Below are 18,900 nucleotides of genomic sequence, written 5' to 3'. Positions count from 1 at the left end.
GTAAACAAAACCCGTCTGCCCAATCAGCCACACGTTGCTATAGCAGTCAGGCTTTTCCAGGACTTGCCAGTTTTTGTTCAGAAATTTTGACTTGGCATGAAGGGTTTCTCTCTCCACAGTGAACTGGCCAGTGCTACAGATTAATCACGACTGTGATCACGAACACGTCAGTAACAGTGCAGGATGCTAGCGGCTGTCATTGATTTGAACTCTCAGGACACTGGCCCTACACCTCCATTCCTCAATCACTGTTCTTTGGCCCTGGCCCACCTAGACCTTTTCCCTGTGCCAAGGAAGGATTCAAACCCATCCTTAAGACTCACAAGTGACAATTTTTTAAATCCCAAACTTCTAGTGGTGTGTGTGGGGGGGGGGGAAATGACACTTGCCAAGTGTGACCACTTAGTGTCAAGGACTAAAAGATAATTCTCCACCCTTCCCCCAGTGCCCCAACACAGAGATGGCAATTTCCTGCAACACCTTTAGGAGATCTCACTGTATAATGTTTATGCATCATTGTGGGCCAGGGATTGTCAGGAATTCCATGGGTGACAGTAACCATGGCTCCCCAGGGTCTAGAAACAGTGGGGGGTGATTGTCAGGTTGTAACACCTCCAGAAAGGCACCATTTCCTGCAGAGGCTCACTTGAACTCAGGCAAATTGGATTCTCCCAAGTCCAGCAGACAGAGAGAGGGCTTGGGGATAAATAGCCTGCGTTTAAACTGAGTCAGGGCCTTTTTTCTGATCCAGCCCACAGACAGGATCTTCTCTCCCAGGGGAGGGCCCCACTCTTCACTGGAGAGGTGGAAGGACTGACATGGACCAGAGTCCTTTTGTACACAGGGGGTGATTTCTGGTAACCTTCTTAGCATGCACATCGGTTCTTTTATTGTTTTTAGTTTTCTCTGTCATGCTTACACCTTAAGAATAAAGGTGCTTGCTTAGAAAAAACCAATTACCCTGTTCATAACCTTCCAAGAGAAAGCAAAGCAGAGACACTGGGCTGTAAGCACTCTGCCCTGCTGGGTATCTCACTGTAGGCAGGGAACTGCAGAGCCCGGAAAGACCTCTTGTCAGGAGGGAGATACAGGTCTCTGCCCAAGAGAGGTGACAGCTTGAGGAGCTCCAAACCCTTAAAGGGCCACACCATGTTATGGGGAGGGATGACCAGTGGGAGGTACTGCCCTTAAAGGGCAGATTACCCTGCCACCTGGCCCACACAGTTCACAGGTAAGAATCTCCAGGATCAAGGCCTTGGACTGTAAGCTCTTCAGGGCAGAGACTGTCTATTTGTACTGTGAAGCCCTCAGCAGACTTGAGCACTGGGTAAAAAATTGCTTTCACTGCCGGTGCAAACGAGGGACAAGCCTAGAGACACTGCATGTGGTCTAAGACTCACTGGTATAACGTGTCTCTAATAATCCAGCTGGATAGCCCAGGGCTCCAGATTCTCCCAACCCTTCTCCCTTGCTCAACATTAGAAAGTGGCCTTTCCCTTCCTGCTTTATTAGCCAATTAATACAGCAGCAGATTAGCAGCAAGAGGGAGATCATGACGGGGCAAGCAGATGGGGCAGAGGATTTGCTTGTCCAATCAGTCCCGACCAGCGTTCCTCACACGCTCGCTCTTTCAAAGCCCACTGAACACAAAGGGAGACTTTCCACTGGCTTCAGCTCAGGCCCTTAGGAGGCTCTGATCTCTCCCCAGCAGGAGGCGCCAGCCAGATGACACATTTTTTCCAAAGTTCCCATCCACGCAGGAGTCTCACTTCTGCTCTTAGCTCCTTGGCAAGAGACAGGTGACACTGCCCTCACTCTTGGGGGGGTTGACACTTGAGGGCAATGGAAGCAGGGTCGGGTATAAGCCAGATCTACGCTGCCTCGTAAACGCTACACTCCGAACCTTCCACCCAATTCATTCTTCTCACCACCATAGGAGACCACCTTGCCAGCCATCACTCCAGCTGTTCAACAGACCCCATCCACCACGTCAGGTTATTTGTACCCTTCCATCCACTTGGGTGCTGTGTGATCCTGCTAGATGTTAACGTCATTGTTATTCAGCACCTTTCTACTGTGCCTTCCCCCCATGCCCTCAGACTTTTGGCAACCGCCTTGGTATTTCAGTGCATATTCTTCTGGTGCCCAGCTGCGCCCTTCTTTATATCAGGAAGAAAACAGACGATAAATCAGGGAATCGTTTCCTGCAATCACAGCGGAGCCTGTCTAATCCAGGTCAGGTAACTCTGGAAAACAAACAGGAATCATACTTACCCTCAAAACATTTTATTGTTAATTTAATGTTACATTTCCCACCTGTTTTTCCCAGGTGCTCTTCCAGTGGCTCAAAGGCAAAATTAAACACATTCTCAGGATTTTTTTTTTTTTAAATATCAGAAATCAAATCCTCATCATCATCCAGTTTGAAATAATAAAAGACAGACAGACAAAGTTGGAACACTTAAAAAAATAGCAGGACTTCATACTGTTAAAGGCCTTCACCTCGAAATAAATAGATAAGAAAATATTTTTTTAAAAGAAATCTTAAGCCCAGCTCCATAAAAAAGGCAACCAAAGCTCTGTCCTTCATTGCATCTAGCTATGTCAGAGACTTAGTATCAAAGCATGAAAACTTATAAGGAATTTCAGAGTTTTGCTCAGATTCAGCTAATTAACCAGAGTAGTCCAATTAACAGCTCTTCCCCATCAGTTACCTATTGTAGTTAATCTAAGTGCTCAGAAGTTCTCAGGCTGGTTGTTAGCACCTTTCACAGAGGCAGGTCTCAGTGACAGGGCAGCACTTCAGAAGACATGCAACAATCTGCTGTTGAAAAGTCTTGGCAGGGAGGACACTAGAACAATTCTTGGCAGCATTAAAGGTCTTGCTGCCTCGATATCAGTCCCACTGTCCTTCCCACTGCCAGATGGGGAGTATTTCTTCCACCACCACCCCAACAACAAACTATTCAAGGTGAGAAGTGCTCCTGGCATCCAGCTGAGGCATCTCATGGCAGTACCCAGCTGCCGTGGCAGGGGTAGCCAGTTGTTAACCCTGCAGATCCCTTGCCACACATGCTTGCATTGCATGTGTCATTCCACATCTATTGCAGAGCCCATTAGCACATCAGACAGCAAATGCTAACAAGATTGAATCCAAATTGGAGTCTTCTGATACTGCTCTTTGCTCTCTCCTCACCACAAGCTCTTTAATAAAGCACTTGTTTGTCCAAGGGGACCGGGTTGAGTTACTGTCTTTGGCTATCCTCAGTTAGTCAACAGGCTGCAAATAAGGAGAGGGAGGAAGAAGCGATACGCAAAAGCATCCTTCTTGGAAATATGTAAACACCACAGTGTGCTGGTTTGGAGAAGTGGGGGGACAATCGCTCCCCCCCCCTCCAGGGTTATAGTCCTCTATGGTTTGCTGTGATCTCAGAGCAGAATTAAGAGCCCCAGCCGCTGGGGCTGCTGGTTTCTGTTGAGAGTTCAGAGTTTAAGGCATCACTCTCCCACACTCCCCAGCGCTGGGGCACTTATTTCCACACTGCAGTCACAGGGCACTTTTTGTTTTTTGCATAGCTCTCGCCCCTTTCTTGTAATGCCCAAGAAAGCTACAAAGGCTGCAACCAGTCATTGACTGGGATCTCCTGAAGTGGCCTGTTAGCTCAGAGTGTAGGGTGCAGGGGGGCTTCCCCCAGGCTTTGGTCCACAGTGAAGAGAAGAGGTTCCTTCCCCAGCATCCACACAGGAAAGCAGACGGGATGTCTGGTTTAGAACTGAACCCAGCCCGGGCTCTGCGGATTCTGGGTAGATGCAGACCTGGTAGGAAACAAAACCATTCTTTGAGATGCTGAAGGCGGTTTGGGCTAAGGCTGTGGGCTGCCTCTGGAAGGGCTGGTTACTTTGTGAATGTTGGCCAAGCTGCCACATATTGCAGAGATCAAAACCAAAACCCCTCTTAGGGTCAGTCTTCACTGCGGAGTTAACCTGGCCTCCCCTATGCCCCTCCCACAAAACCCTCTCACCCAAGTTTGTTGGGGCTTTAAACCTGGGCTAGCTGGCCTGGCTGCGGGAGACAGTTAGAGCTTGGGTGCAGCTTTCTCTCAGGGCTGGGAACCCTCCCGCTCTGCAGTAAGGATTCAGGCTAAATCATGCTGATAGTCCTCCAGTGCCTTCCCATGATTCTCCTGGGTGCTCAAAAGGACAGATAAGTTCGCCCACAATTCACTGGGAAAGAATCATAGAGAAGCTCAGCAAAAAATGATGGAATGTGTCCTCTTAGCAACACGCACAGCACTAGTGAGGACACAGTAACTCGACGGGCTGCTCACACTTGGGCTCCACTAACCCTCTACTGGTCACCCAGGCTAACTGCAGTGGAGACAGACCCTTAGTTCACACTCGGGCTTTACCTTCACTGCGTCGAAAGGGGGGTTGTACAGTGAGAAAGGTGCGGTAGTCATGGAGACAAGGCACTTTTTGTGCTTCCTGGAGGTAGCTAGGCAAGGTAAACACTGTACCCCAACCCGGTGTTGACCTCACCTAGTTTACCTTGCAGTAGACCGACAGTGCCCTGTCTCCTGTTCTCCCAACAGGACGGCTGTGCGGGGTAATTATCCCAGGGTAAACCCACCTTTTCTTGCTAGTGAAGACAAGCCTGTGGCTAAGATGCCCTGGGGGCCTGCTTGAGCTGTTAATGGCTCGCTAACAATAACCATTTGAACAGGCTGCAGTGACAGACAACAGGGAAGTTAGGGGCCAACAAATGCAGGAGCACTCAGTCTTGTTTCTAACATGAATGTCCCCGTTAACTCACCCCTCACCTAGCTGGCAGTTTAAACAGAGGGGTCGAGGACAGCCGTCCCTCTCACCCGAGAGCCGTGCTCTTCTAGTTCAGGGGAGACGTGCACCGGGAGCACCCCGGAGGATGCCTGCCTTGTCACTGGCAAGCTGAACTGTCCAGCGGTGATGGGGATTTGCTCTCCAGGGCTCCCAATACAATGTAACCGTTCCCACCCAGCCACCCACCCCTGCGCACTCAGCTACACACCACACTGAACAGCAGGAATGGCCTCACCCTGACGCTTTGGCAAAGTCTCCCCAGATATCGGCGCTGGCAGCTGTGGTGGCACCACCGGGCTGTGGCCAAGGCAAAGAGGCATCTGCCGGCAACCAGGAAATTCAAAGGAAGGAAAAGAAAAACGAAAGATCAGATTTCACCCCCATCAGTTATTTCCCACCAACCCCAGTTCCTTATGGGCCCAGGAAGGCACCACATCTTTACCAATAAAACCGATACAAGCCAGATGGAAACCTAGCTAGCGATGTCCACCTAGCTCTTCTCACTGGCTTAGCTACATTGTTTTTTTTAGCCAACTAGTTGAACTGGTGCAACTTCTGGCTTGAGAGAGGAACGCCTTGAGCTGCTGCTTCGAGATCTCTACGGCAGACCAAGCAGCAGCACCGGTGGCCTCGGAAGGCGGACACTGATGGCATTAGCCAAAGCCAAACCTAACGTGGCCAGGTTATATTTACAGCCTGGTTCCATGCTGAAAAGTGACACTACAAATGGCACCAATGAGGGGTCACAATTTTTGCCTCTGTCTAGAGATACAATAGACATTCCCAGTCTCACAGACCTCCCACAATGCATCTGCCAGGCTGAACTCTTACAATCACAGACACAAAGTGCTGTCAGAACGAACCAGACACCTGATCATCCAGACACCTGGGTTCTTCTCTCATTTCTGCTACTCAGGGCTTTTGAGCGGAGCGCGGACCAGTAGATTTTTGCCCGGAACTGGAGTGGAGCCGGAGCAGAGCAATTCAAAAATTTGATTGCTCCAAATCCCTGCTGATACTAGCCTGCTGGGTGACCTTGGGCAAGTCACCGCTGTGTGCCTCAGTTTCCCCCATCTGTAAAGTGGGGAGGATACTGACCTCAAAGCGCTTCACAAAGCTCTATTGATTAAAAAGCACTAGTTAGGAGCTAGGGATTATTAATAAAAGGTTTTCCACAGTTAAAAAAAAAAGTGATCACAAGATCTTGGCACTGGCACAAAAATAATCCCGGGGTCCAGCACAGAGTTAGTGCTCCACAGAAAAGACAGGGGAAGTGAAATTAACATGTTGTTCAGCTTCACTGAACTTTGTCTCACAGGACTGCTCTGGAAACACAGCTGCATAAACCCAAGTGACCATATTGATCCTACCTGAGCAATTCCCTTGGAAGTAAGATTTAACTAGCTCCTTCGCTGGATGGCGGACAGTGCCATGTGGGCATAAACAGGCGGTCTCTTAAGAGACCAGAGACACGTCTACCATCTCAAGGTATGTGGAGGAGTTCCCAAGGGAAGCAATGTTTATAATCCACGCAGATGCAAGCCAGGAGGAGGTGATAACGATCAGAAACCACATGATAATGCCACACGTTTGTTACACTATGACTGGCCAGGACAGAAATCTCTGTTAGCTCCTATGCTGATGCTTTAGCCTCCCTTTCGTCACTGTGCTAAATGCAGGCTGCACTGTCTCAGGGAAAGAGGAAGTTTTATGTTAACTTCTGTCATGACGGGACTGGGCCTGCCTAGTCTATGTGGTTTCCAGTCACCAGTTAACCACCAGTGTGATTGCTGGGTGATGACGATTCAGGTAGTTTGATCATATCAGATCTATTACCTGAGCTAGTTAGCCATGTCAGCTCCATTCAAGCAGCCTCTCGAGTCTGCTTAGATCTAGCTGCATAGCTGGCCAACTCCTCAGCTGCAGCTGAGCCCCACTAAAGAGTCCTCAGAAGGGTTTTCAGCCGCCCGTCCCTTACAACACTGAAGTGATCAATGCATGTGTCCCATCAGCACCATATTACTGCAATTCACATCACGTGGGGTTGGTGCAGGGAGATATCTGGACACTGCAGCAGGCAAGCAGCTCACCATTTAAACAGTGTCAAAAACTCGTGAACACATCACACCAGCCCCTTGCGTTGGCTGTGGGTTGAATTCTAGGATTAGTTCAAGACCTTTCTTCTCATCTTCAAAGCTCTGGATGGCCCAGGGCTGAGTTACTCGAGGGCCAGTCTTCTCCCTATGTTCCCCTCCATGTGCTACACTCATCTGGGATGCTGCAGCGGACAGAGGCCAGGTTGAATCCTGTGAGGCTGGGGAAAGGTGTAGGAGCCAGTGAGTTCTGCAATCATGGAACAAACTTGCCAGACTGATCCTGAATCTTGTCATGTTCACAGCTCGCCACAGGGCACCTGTCTAAACATGCATCCCCCTAAACAGTGTAGAAACAATATCCAAACTGGAAGGAATCAGCCCGTCAGTGAAAGGAACTGGCTTAAAAGAAAAGATGCGTCTTTCCTAGAGGTAATTTTGATGTCTCTCAAGTGCCATAGACATGCTCCCAGATACCATGGTAATATGCACTGTATAAGCAGCACTGGCAGGTATAAATAGACCTAAAGAAAATGAAGCTTGCCCATGAACACAGACCTGTGTTAGCAGCGCTTGTTGGCTGGGAATCCACAGGGCATGATGGAAGCTGCTCCCCTGGAGGAGGGATCAGAGCAGGAGATCTCCCTGCAGGAGGGGGTGGGAGCAGGCTGAGGCCCCCAGGCCCTGCTGGGCGCGGTTTGCTGTTCCCTGCTGCTCCTTCTTTTTTCTTCATGTTCTAAAGGGAAATGAAAAATACACGATTTGTAACATCAGCTTAAATGCAGCTGTTGTGAGCCTCAGACAGTGCTCTGGCACAACTGTCTCCAGTTGTTATTGCTCATGGGAAGCTGATTCTTTTATGCTGCTGAGCACAGCAGAGAGTCTGGGGGCAGGGCAGGAGAGAGGCTGCGTCCCTTTGAAGTCCCACTGCCATCTTGGCCATCACCAGGGACCTCCAACACCAAATGCATGAGCCTGTACAGCTTGAGCTAGAGACCAGTTCTGTAGTTGGGAGGGGTCACAGATTCCCATCCCCTGTGGATCGGGCAGAGGGGGACACAACCCCCCCTCCCCCCAACGGATGCATTACACTAACATTCCTCCAGCAACCCGATTTCCAGCGCTTCCCCGCTGCAGCCCAGGCAGAGAGTGGGGAGGGAGGAAGGGAGAAGAGCTGCAGGCTTTGGCTACCTCCACTAGCTAAAGCAGGTCATATTTTGCCTATTACTAAAACTGAATTTAGCAAAAGAGAACAGGGAAATGGTCTGGAAACATTCCCCGCACGTCGTCTTTTTTAAAGCCATCTAACATGTTGGTGTGACGGGGCACAGGGTTATTGGAATTTTAGCAAAACCCCATCACACTGCTACGACCTCATCACAATTGCAACCAGTATCTGGCTTTGGCAGAGCCAGACTGATCGTTCTTAGAGGGCTGGTACCCGGGAAGTCAGCCCTACGCACCTGTAAAGGTGAGCGTCCATGTGCCTCAAACAACAGACTCTACAATCAAACTCCATATGGCAAGATGAGCGCTGGGATTGCCTGGAAGGAGGGTGCTGGGGGAGTTTTACTTGGTGGAAGCAAGAAAAGCACCTCACCGCAATGTTCAGTTTGATGGTCTGTCCCTCCTTGAAGCCCAGGTCTAGCTTGGGTCCCTGATCTGGGTTCTGGGCTTGTTTTGCAAGCTCGCTCTGCTGTTTAACCCATCTGTGCGGGGAAAATGAGAGGCGTAAAATGAGGACAGAACCCGTACGAGAGCTGCTCATGGCGCTGCTACAAGGAATGTGTACAAGCTCTGTTTCTTACATTGCCGGCACAGTCTTAACAATGAATTTTTAAAATCCAATTTGGGGTTTTTTGCATTTCTCTGGGCCCCGACAGTTAAAATCAATGAAGCCAGTTTCACTTTTGGGCCTTCAATTAGAGCTGGGCAAAATTTTTACTATTTGCCAAATAATGCATTTTGGGGGCACCAAAGCTACTGGTCAAATTCAGCGGAGAGTTTCTGCCAACAAACATCCTGGAAACGTCCAAACAGGTTTCAAAACTGTTGCTGTGAATAGACAGTCGAACAGGATTGCTTCTGCCTGACAAACTTTTTTTCAGTTTTTTTGTTTCAATGAGAAACCATAAAAATTCATTTTTGGTTTGAAATTATTCAGTCAGCTCTGCTGTTAATACTGCACTGGTTGGAAAGCACACTCTACAGGGGAACACTTATTTGCTCAAAACCAACCTACTTATGCTGTGTATTTTTCAGCTAAATCACCAGGTTTTATAACAATTTATTTTTATAAATGCTCAGTTGGGGCTGTGATGCTGGCAGACCAGGTGCCAGCTCACCCGTATGTTAGTATTGTTCCGGATGGGTGTTAGACAGGTAAGAATGTGTTTAGAAGCTATGGGATGCTCGTAAATTGCTGCATGCATTAATTTAACTTGTCAGGTCTGTATCCCATGCTATAAGGAGATATGGAAGTTTTGCTTTATAACCGTAAAAATGACTGCTCTGAACTTGTGAACCCAGCCCAGGGGACTGGCCCACCGCCCATCAAGAAGGACTATCAAAACTAAATGGGCCACTGTGGAACATCACGATACAAAGACTTGGTAAATGGCCCCTTCATGCCCATGAAGGTGCTACGCACAAGCAAACCCAGCCCATCGGCTTGAAAGTTGGAAGAAGGGGATAAAACAGGGACACAAGAAAATATTCGGACTCCCACAGGGCTGGAGATGGGGACCAGAAGCAGAGATTCCCAGGATCAACCTCGTGAGCCCTAAAAGACATTCAGTGCTGATAGATTATTACAACTCTGTCACCTTTTGGAACCACAGACTAACTCCTTTGTGTAAAATATGTTGGAAACAACTCATTTCTTTTTCCTAGTTACTAAATCCTCAGTTTACTATAAGATTGGCTACAAGTGTTGGTTTGGGTGAGAGATCTCAGGTACAAACTGAGCTGGGGTAAGTGACTGGTCTCTTGGGACTGGAAGCATCTTGAATCTTTTTGTGAGCATTGGTGTATGGCAACCAGCTGTCACTAAGTCCAGCTTGCCTGGGTGGCAAGACAGACTGTCGTGACCACGAGGGCTGTCTGTGACTCCATGGTAAGACTGTTATTGTGCGTCAGGAGTTCACACTTGTTACTGGTTTGGTGAAATCTAATTACAGAACACGCCACCAGCTTGGGGTCTCTGCCTTGTGTTTTGAGAGTCTGCCCTGAGGTCGGCACTCTCAGCCGCGCCAGGAGCCATTTTGAGTTGTCCCTTTAAACAAATCTGCCTTGCGTGGATTCCTGAAAGCAGCTCAGTGGATACCCACGGTAAAGGGCAGGAAAGAAAGCGTGCAGAAAACCAGCAGGCTGTTTTAAGGGACTATGTGACCAGGTTCATTTTTAAAGCCTGCCTGAGTGCAATATGCGTATGTGGCCTGAGGACTAGCCAGCTGCAGTCACACGCAGGGAAGCAGCGCAGAGAAAGCTACTCCTGCTAGTCAAAGTGACAGCAGCCCAAGCGAATCAGCCAGCATGTCCGATGCCTGGAAGGGACAGTTGCTCAGTCACTTTCTCACTGCTCTGCTCACCTGACAGGCCCGCAGCGCAGGAAGGAGCAAACGACCTCCTTGGGCTAGTGCACGGCCTCATTTCCTGCCAGCGGGTAGAACTATATTCAAGCCTCTCAGAGGTGGTCGCTCACCCATTCATCTGGCCACGGGACGAGAACAAAAATGGCCACCAGCACTTTGGAGGAAAGAGACAAAGGGGAGGCACCCATGGGGACTGGGATGTGAAGGCCCAGCAGGGATAAGTCGCGCCCCCTCTATGGGGGGCTTGGGAAATTTTGGCAAGACAAAGATGTTCCACATTTGTTTCTCTGTATAAAGAAGGGAACTGAACCCGTCTGCCACGTAACACTCCCCTGACCAGGCTTCCCCTGCCTAGTGAGTCGAGAGCGAACAGCTGACAGCTGCAGCAATGGCGGGGACACCGCCAACTGCGCGAATGCCACAGAAATGACCCAGCCCAGAAAGCAAAGGAAGAGAAGAAAACTCACTTGAAGTGGTCTTGAATGGCTACATTGAAGTCAAAAGCGTCCCCTCGGTCTACAAATCCAACGCCGATAAACGCACGGCGCCCTGGGAAACAAACGAGAGCGAACGCCGGGTTCAATAATAAATGAACAACCCTCCACAAGTGAAGAGGAGACACTCGCTCTCCCTGCATTGTGGTTTCACATTTCATAGCCCTGCCATTTTCTTAGGACTCAGGAGAGCATATTTAATCACTGAATTCGATTTCTCGTCCCAGCCTCTGCCTTGCTCAGCCTACCAGCCGCGGGCAATTGTTTCTCCTCTACAGGGTAGCTGTATCAAAGGGCCCATCTATCCAATAGCGCTGACCTATGTTTCCAATTTATCCCACATGAAGACCCAAAAGCTGGCTCTCAGGTTGGAGTTTTCCAGCATCAGGAGTGTCCCAAGATCACACGGGCTACAGGCAAGCTTTCCCCCTCCAAGGGTTAAGGAGGAGGGAGAAGGGAAGTGGAGACAGTATTAGATATCCGACGTGAACGCTCCACCACAAGAAGATACTGTTCAGTGACATCCAGCCGCACCTCAGCATCCTCCCTGGCCTTTGCCATTGGGTTTGTCCTGTGTGCGTACCGCACCTTGCACAATGGGGGCCCAGGGCTATACAAGTAAATCAGAGTTCCTAGTAAATGCCTTTCTTTGGGTGCCCTGCGGCACCCAGTTTGCAGCCCCACTGAAGAGCCGCTCAGAACCCGCGACATTTACCCTAACTCCAGGTTTGAACAATCTCTCATCATTTGGTTCCTTTATGGTTAAAGTGAAGCCTATCCCCTCAGCCCTGAGAATATTGGTCAGCAGTTTAAATTTATCTTTCAGGACCTTCCACTGTTTGACACCCTTCTCCCCTATATTCTCTCTCACTCGCACACTTAAGAGAAAGCAGGCTCTCCTCCCACTGCAATAGCCAGCTCTCCACCCTGCACCACAGCCAGCCTCTATTCAGGTCATAAAACAGCTAGGCCTGGAATCTAACCTTGAGATGGTTCCGTGAAACTCATTTAAAAAAAAATTAAGTGGATTTAATATTGGCAAAAGGTGTTAAGTTGACAGCACTGGAGACAGAGTTTGTTTATCCACAGAAATGATACAGTATAGCCAGCACTAGTACGCGCTTCCCTATCGTCTCCCACTTGCTTCTCACCCATGACCTGTGGCCTATTTTAGCCCTGGCCTCTCTGCTGAGAATGCCAATCAAGAATGCTTTTTGTATCGTGGTGTCACTTCCTACTATGAGCTGGACTATTGCCTGGTCTACACAAAGTCATCCCAGTTTAATTAAAGGTGCAATTTTAAACAGATTTCATTAAACCAGCATAACTGTATGTGAACTCTCTTATATTGGTTTTATATCAGTTTAGCTTCTGTTGGTAAATTTACACGCATAAACTAAACTGACATAACCAGTTTTAAACTAATATACACTTATCCACACAGGGGTTTGCACAGCTTAACAAAATTGGTTTTTTTAACTGATTCAGTGTGAAAACTAGAATTGAGTGGAGGATGGAAATCCCATTTCACAAAGCATTTTGAATTGAAACAAACCCCCAAAATTCACAAATTCTTTGAAAAGGGAAGTTCTGAGAAAAAATTGTTTTGGATTGATCAAAACTATTTCAATTTTGATCTGTATTATAGATTACATATAATACAAAATTTAAAAAAATTCAAAATGAAAAGTAATTGCTAAACAAGAAAATGAAGTTTTTGACACCAAGGATGTGGAAATGGGACATTTTGACACTTTTATGTTGTTTTTTCTCCAAAACTAAATTTTGGAAAAACTGACATGATTTTGCGAAGTGTTTCAATTTTGATGGAACTGCAATTTCCGACATAACATGGTCCTGTGAAAGTTTTTCTGATCAGCTTTAGTGTAGACAGAGAAGTCATTTCACGCATGAGGCTGAACCATAGTCTGACGGTAACAATTTCTGATCATTATTGACTTTAAGATGGATCTGGACTGAAAGGCTCCTGATCCCATTGCCAATCTTCTGTGCAATCCACTGCCCTACACTTCTATGCTGCACTTTAGATGTAATGTACATTTATCCCTTTCAAATCAAGAACCCTTCACACCAGAATAATAATAATGGAAACCTTCTAAAGAAAACTTATTCCCCAAGATCTGTATGCCTCAGTTTGCAGAAGAAAAGGGATCTGATCACTGCCCATACCACTTTCATCTTCAACCCGGATGACAAAATATCTGCTGGAATCTGTCACACCCTCTACAGCGATGCTAGGAAACTGGTCCACGGGTGCCTGGGCAAAAAGTTCTCCTAGAAACAAGAGTAGGAAAGAGACAATAGTTCAATACCCCAGTGTTCTCCATTCTTCACCAGGATACAATACATACAGAGACAGCACTTTACACACAACGAATTAAGTATCAGAGGGGGAGCCGTGTTAGTCTGGTCCTGTAGAAGCAGCAAAGAATCCTGTGGCACCTTATAAACTAACAGACGTTTTGCAGCATGAGCTTTCGTGGGTGAATACCCACTTCTTGGATGGAAGTGAAATTTCAGACAGGTTAACATGCAAGTCTGAGAAAGTTTTTCTGATCAGCTTTAGTGTAGCCATTCACAGTCTTTGTTTAATCCTGAGCTGATGGTGTCAAATTTGCAGATGAACTGGAGCTCAGCAGTTTCTCTTTAAGATGTCTGGTCTGAAATTTTTTGCTGCAGGATGGCCACATTAAGATCTGCTATTGTGGCCAAGGTTCCAGTGTTCTCCTATGCTTCTATGCTGCACTTTAGATGTAATGTACATTTATGTTCATTTATCAAGGACCCTTCAGAGAGAATAATAATAATGGAAACCTTCTAAAGAAACTTATTCCCCAAGATCTGTATGCCTCAGTTTGCAGAAGAAAAGGGATCTGATCACTGCCCATACCACTTTCATCTTCAACCCGGATGACAAAATATCTGCTGGAATCTGTCCCACCCTCTACAGCGATGCTAGGAAACTGGTCCAGTGCCTGGGCAAAAGTTCTCCTCAGAAACAAGATTAAACAAAGACTGTGAATAGTTGCCAACTACAGAACCAGTGTTCTCCAGCTTGGTCTTCACTCAGGATACAATACATACAGTGCCACAGGATTCTTTGCTGCTTCTAACGAATTAAGTGTGACAACACTCCTGAATGGTAGGTTTTATCCCCAGGATCTAAGGGATTCGCATTCTGGGTTCTAACAGTTAGACCACACTTCCTCTTTTAGACTGAGACCCCTTCATTCTTCCAGCTTTAGATAACAAGACTGACAGCTACTGACCCCGAACGGACACACTTCCTGGCTACTCTGCTGATCGTAAGAGCAATGCACTCCCACACAAGAAATCCTGGGAGAAAGAGGGGCCAAGGACATTGCAGCCACAGAGAGCCCAGGCAATTGGGGGTGGGGAGGGGAGAGAGAGAACTCTGTTTCTCTTCAGGGAGCAACCCCTTCCTGACCTGAACTTGGTGTGGGGAGAACAACGGGGCTCCCCAGGGAGCCACATGGAGTTCCCATCACCCAGAGTGAAGGCTGCAGTGATGAAGGTTCCTGCCTGGGGAGATGGGAGAATTATAATGAACACCCCAGCCTAGCAGAAGTGTATTTCCTAGGATGCACCACTCACACAGTGTCTGTACATCTGCTTGTGAACACAAAAGCACCACATCATTAAGCCACGGTAGCGACATCTAACGTTCTGCTGTAACATCCACTACCCAGGAAGGACTAGCAGCCTGGGAGGAGAATTACTGGGCTGGGGCTATAGATGGAAAGTTCTTTTCTGTGGACTTCACAGGTTGGAGCCAGACGAGTTTTCCCACTTGTTGACCTGCAGCTTTTTATCAAGAGCACAGACCTGGCTCATTTCACACCACAGATACTTCCTTCTCCCCGGCCTCTTTATTAGCTTCCAAGGCACTTTTCAGCCCCCACTTGAAGTCATTCTGCCACATGGGGAAGACGGCAGCTCCAGTCCTGTTACTGAAGTGAGTTTTAATCCAAGGCACCTATTGCGGGGACACCCAAGCAGTGCACAAGATGAAGGAGCGTAAAAGCCCACAGCAAAGTGGCATGGCAAGTGGCAACCCTCTCCAAAGAGCTACAGTACAGGGAAAGGAAGCAGCCTTCTGAGCAGGCAGCCTCTCTGGTTTTAACACCACTCCAGCTTGTAAAAACACCCCAGTGCCCAGTTTCCAATTAACGTCACCCTACATCTGGGATCTTTCAGGTACCAGCACTGGGCATTTTTCTTTAAGGTCATTCCTGACAATAGCTAACAAGGCTGGAAAGGCCTGCCTGAGGTGGGAGCCCCTTCCTGAAGGAAACGGAGGGGAGAAACCCTAGGTGCAAAGCACATGAATGCTGTATGGCTTTTCCTTTACCTGAATTCTTATCCTCCAGTTTAATGAAAGCCATCTTCCCCTTGGACGTTATCCGCAGCCTGCCACTCCATGAGGGCTGATCCAGTTGCCACTCTGCAGCTCTGTGGGAGAAAACGACTGTTACCATCAGAAAAGTCACTCAAATCTTAGGCTTCCAAACTCCCTCTATTATCACTCTTTGTATTGCAGCAGCACCTAGGGCACCGTAAAGGAATTTACTAGGCTACTATTATTAATTGTGCCGTGCTGCTGCGTTGGAGCCTAGGTCAGGGATCGCTGCTCCCCTGTGCTAGGCGCTGTACATGCACAGAACAAAAAGAAAGTCTCTGCCCTAGAGCAGTAGGGACTATACAGATCTACAAGAAGAGAAAAGTCCCTGCCCCACCCCCCAAAAAAGCTTATAATATAAGGCCTTGATCTCGCAAACTGCTCCGCCGAAGCAGGCCCCTTCACCAGTCCAGAAGGCCATGGGGTTCTGCCTACAGGGAGCAGCTTGGAGGATCAGTGACATGGTTACGGCAGGACATAACAGGCAAATTAAACAAACAATTGGGAAGCAGAGCTCAGGAGCAGGATATAACTATGACTCAAGCAAATTACATTACATAATCCAGGCCAAGCACTGTCAGGTTAATATGCAGATTTGTTTTGGAAAGATCTTTCTGCTTGCTTAACCTCCCTTCTTGGATTTTCCGTCCAATTCTCTGTGTCAGCTGAAATCCCATTTGCACAGACGTTTGCTATGGACGACAGATGTGGTATTCATCGCCACCTAATGACGCTCAGTATGCCATGGCATGGAATTGCAGGCCTGTCCTCCAAAGGAGGTTTTAATACAATTGAAAATACAGGCCTTTGAAAGAAGCAGCTGCACAGCAGGATACTATCTGAGGGAAGGGTGCATTGTTTAGCAGTTAGAGCGGAGATTGGCAGGCAGGATTCGAGCTCTTCTCTTGGCTTTTTAACTGACATAGTGTGAAAGTTGGTGCATTTTACTTCATTGCTGAACCTCAACTTCCTCATCTGTAAATGGGGATCATTTTTCACAGGAGTGCTGGGACACTTGCTTCTAAGGAGTTTTGAGCTTGTTGCAGTGTATAAAAGATGTTACCAAAACACATCATGTGACCACAATGAAGGTTTTACATGACCACCGCAATGTGGTAGGTGACTCCCCGATAGAGTGAGTGAACACAGCCAGTTTGATGCACTATTGTTGGGCCCTGTTAAACACACAATGCGGATCTACTACAACAGAGCTAAAGAGCCCATACGTTTTTTTTCTTCATTTTTGTGGTTGGCAATTGCTGTTGCAGTCTATAAACCAAGTCGAGACTGGATCTAAAATGATCACTAAGGAACTCATTATTATTTCTTTCCATCTCTAACCATTGGATTAAACGACCTCACATTCCACAAGCTGAGAACATGACGACTTTCTATAAAGCAAGTCAGCCCAAGAATCCCAGAAGGGCTGCAAGAAAACAGGGTGAGGGGTCAACATCCTATAATGCAGGGGTTCTCAACCACCAGGGGTACATCGAAGTCTTCCAGGGGGTACATCAATCCCTCTATTTGTCCAGTTTTACAAGAGGCTATAACTAAATTTTCATATCGACAATGACTTGGTTATACTGCTCTACACACGGAAATGTAAGTACAATAGTTATACTGTGATTTATTTTATAATTATACGGTAAAAAAAAAGGAGAAAGTCAGCGATTGTTACGTAACCGGGTGCTATGACACTTGAGTATTTTGATGTCCGATTTTGTCAGCAAGTCGTTTTTAAGTGAGGTGAAACTTGGGGTGCACAAATCAGACTCCTGAAAGGGGGCCAGTCGTCTGGAAAGGCTAAGAGCCACTGCTATAATGCAATAAGCTTTCACTTCACTTTGCTTTGCTCTGTATTTCAAACGCAGTTCTACACAGTGAGACAGTCAGTTGTATTAACTGATGTTTTCCGCACTCTCCATGCTGCCTGTTTCAATCGCTAGTCTCTCCCTACCTTGTTACCTATTTAAAAAAACCAATCATATTAAAACAGTCTCTGATGCTGTCTTGGGTAACGATTGTTGTACGTGTCTGAAGCAGAATACACCGTAGCACTACACTAATGACAAAAATGCAGTCTATAACCCTGGGGAAAAGGAGATCCTTAGAAATTAATGTAGCTTGTAGAATGATTTTAATACTCAAAGCCTAATTGAGAGGCAGTGTAACTATTGGATAAACCACTAGACTACGACTAGCAAGATCCGGCTTGTACTCCTGATTCTGCCACCGCCATGTTGGCTGATCTTGGGCAAGTCCAGGGCAAACATGTTTGGCTGTTATCCTTCCCTCCCCATGTCTCCCCACGCTCAGCTGGGGTCTCAGCTACCCCGGGGGTCAGCTCTGCATCTGCTTTCCCGGTGAGGGTAGGCCACGAGATTGCTCGTTTGGTCACAGCACCAGACTTCAGGGAAGTTATGTCTGAGCCGGTGTAACTCACATCTCCAGGGTGAAGATGGGTGGGGGCCATTCCCCTCCTCGAGCCTCAGTTTTCACTCTCCCCTTTGGAGCAGAGCCTGTCTCGCTATGTACAGCGCCTAGCACGCTGGAAACCTGCTCTCGGCTGAGAGTTGCGAAACGAGCGGGGGGAGAAATGCCAGTGACGGGGGCAGACCCTGATCACGGAGAGCGGGAGGCGGGAAACGGGGCAGTGGCGAGAAGAGCCCGGCCCCGGCCCCACGGAGATTCCCAGCTGGAGCCGCGCTAGGAACCCCCCGGCCAGAGACAGGCGGGTCCCGGGGGGCCCGATCCGGGGTTACCCCGGTGGCGCCGCTGGACCCCCGCGGGCGCGTGAGGCTCAGGGGATCCCCGGCCCCGGCCCCGCCGCGTTCCTGCCACAGAGGCCCGGGGCCCAGGACCCCCCCGGTGGGAGCCCAGAGGCGCCGGGGCCGGGCGGGGGGCCCGGCTCACCTGTACCCGCGGTTGGAGGCCCGCGGCGGCACCCGGTACACGTGCACCTCCGGCTTCACGCACAGCACCGACTCGTAATCGCTGTCCGCCATCTTCGGCGGGACGGGACCCGGAAATCCGGGGTCTTCGCTGCCCCGCCCACCCGCGGGAGAACTCTATGGCAGCGCCTGCAGGCTAGAGCGTCCCGCAGGGGGCGGGGCTCTTCCCGCTTGGACTCTATGGCAGCGCCTGCAGGCTAGAGCGTCCCGCGGGGGGAGGGGCTCTTTCCCCTTGGACTCTATGGCAGCGCCTGCAGGCTAGAGCGTCCCGCAGGGGGAGGGGCTCTTTCCCCTTGGACTCTATGGCAGCGCCTGCAGGCTAGAGCGTCCCGCAGGGGGCGGGGCTCTTCCCGCTTGGACTCTATGGCAGCGCCTGCAGGCTAGAGCGTCCCGCAGGGGGCGGGGCTCTTCCCGCTTGGACTCTATGGCAGAGCCTGCAGGCTAGAGCGTCCCACAGGGGGCGGGGCTCTTTCCCCTTGGACTCTA

General features: G+C 48.7%; 1 protein-coding gene across 4 annotated transcripts; it reads right to left on the bottom strand.

The window, feature by feature from the left end:
• Positions 1–1,150: 1,150 nt before the first annotated feature.
• NECAP2 (NECAP endocytosis associated 2) lies at positions 1,151–18,568 on the bottom strand. 4 transcript variants are annotated; one of them, XM_039508845.1, is made up of 8 exons: positions 18,377–18,565; positions 15,413–15,513; positions 13,210–13,314; positions 10,993–11,074; positions 8,533–8,641; positions 7,491–7,668; positions 5,075–5,159; positions 1,151–2,246 (listed from the first exon to the last, which is right to left on the bottom strand). In XM_039508845.1, exons 1-8 carry the CDS (start codon positions 18,466–18,468, stop codon positions 2,237–2,239), a joined length of 762 nt encoding a protein of 253 aa, XP_039364779.1. In that variant the 5' UTR covers positions 18,469–18,565; the 3' UTR covers positions 1,151–2,236. The 4 variants fall into 4 exon arrangements, with proteins under 4 accessions (XP_039364779.1, XP_039364778.1, XP_039364780.1 ...); XM_039508844.1 differs by lacking the exon at positions 1,151–2,246 and adding an exon at positions 2,271–3,816 and having other exon boundaries at positions 18,383–18,568; XM_039508846.1 differs by lacking the exon at positions 1,151–2,246 and adding an exon at positions 2,271–3,816 and having other exon boundaries at positions 5,048–5,159.
• Positions 18,569–18,900: the final 332 nt, after the last annotated feature.

Source organism: Mauremys reevesii, linkage group 21 (assembly GCF_016161935.1).
Source record: "Mauremys reevesii isolate NIE-2019 linkage group 21, ASM1616193v1, whole genome shotgun sequence".
Classification (NCBI taxonomy): domain Eukaryota; kingdom Metazoa; phylum Chordata; order Testudines; family Geoemydidae; genus Mauremys; species Mauremys reevesii.
The sequence above is the reverse complement of the archived record's forward strand: the minus strand, read 5'-3'. Positions and strand labels throughout refer to the sequence as shown.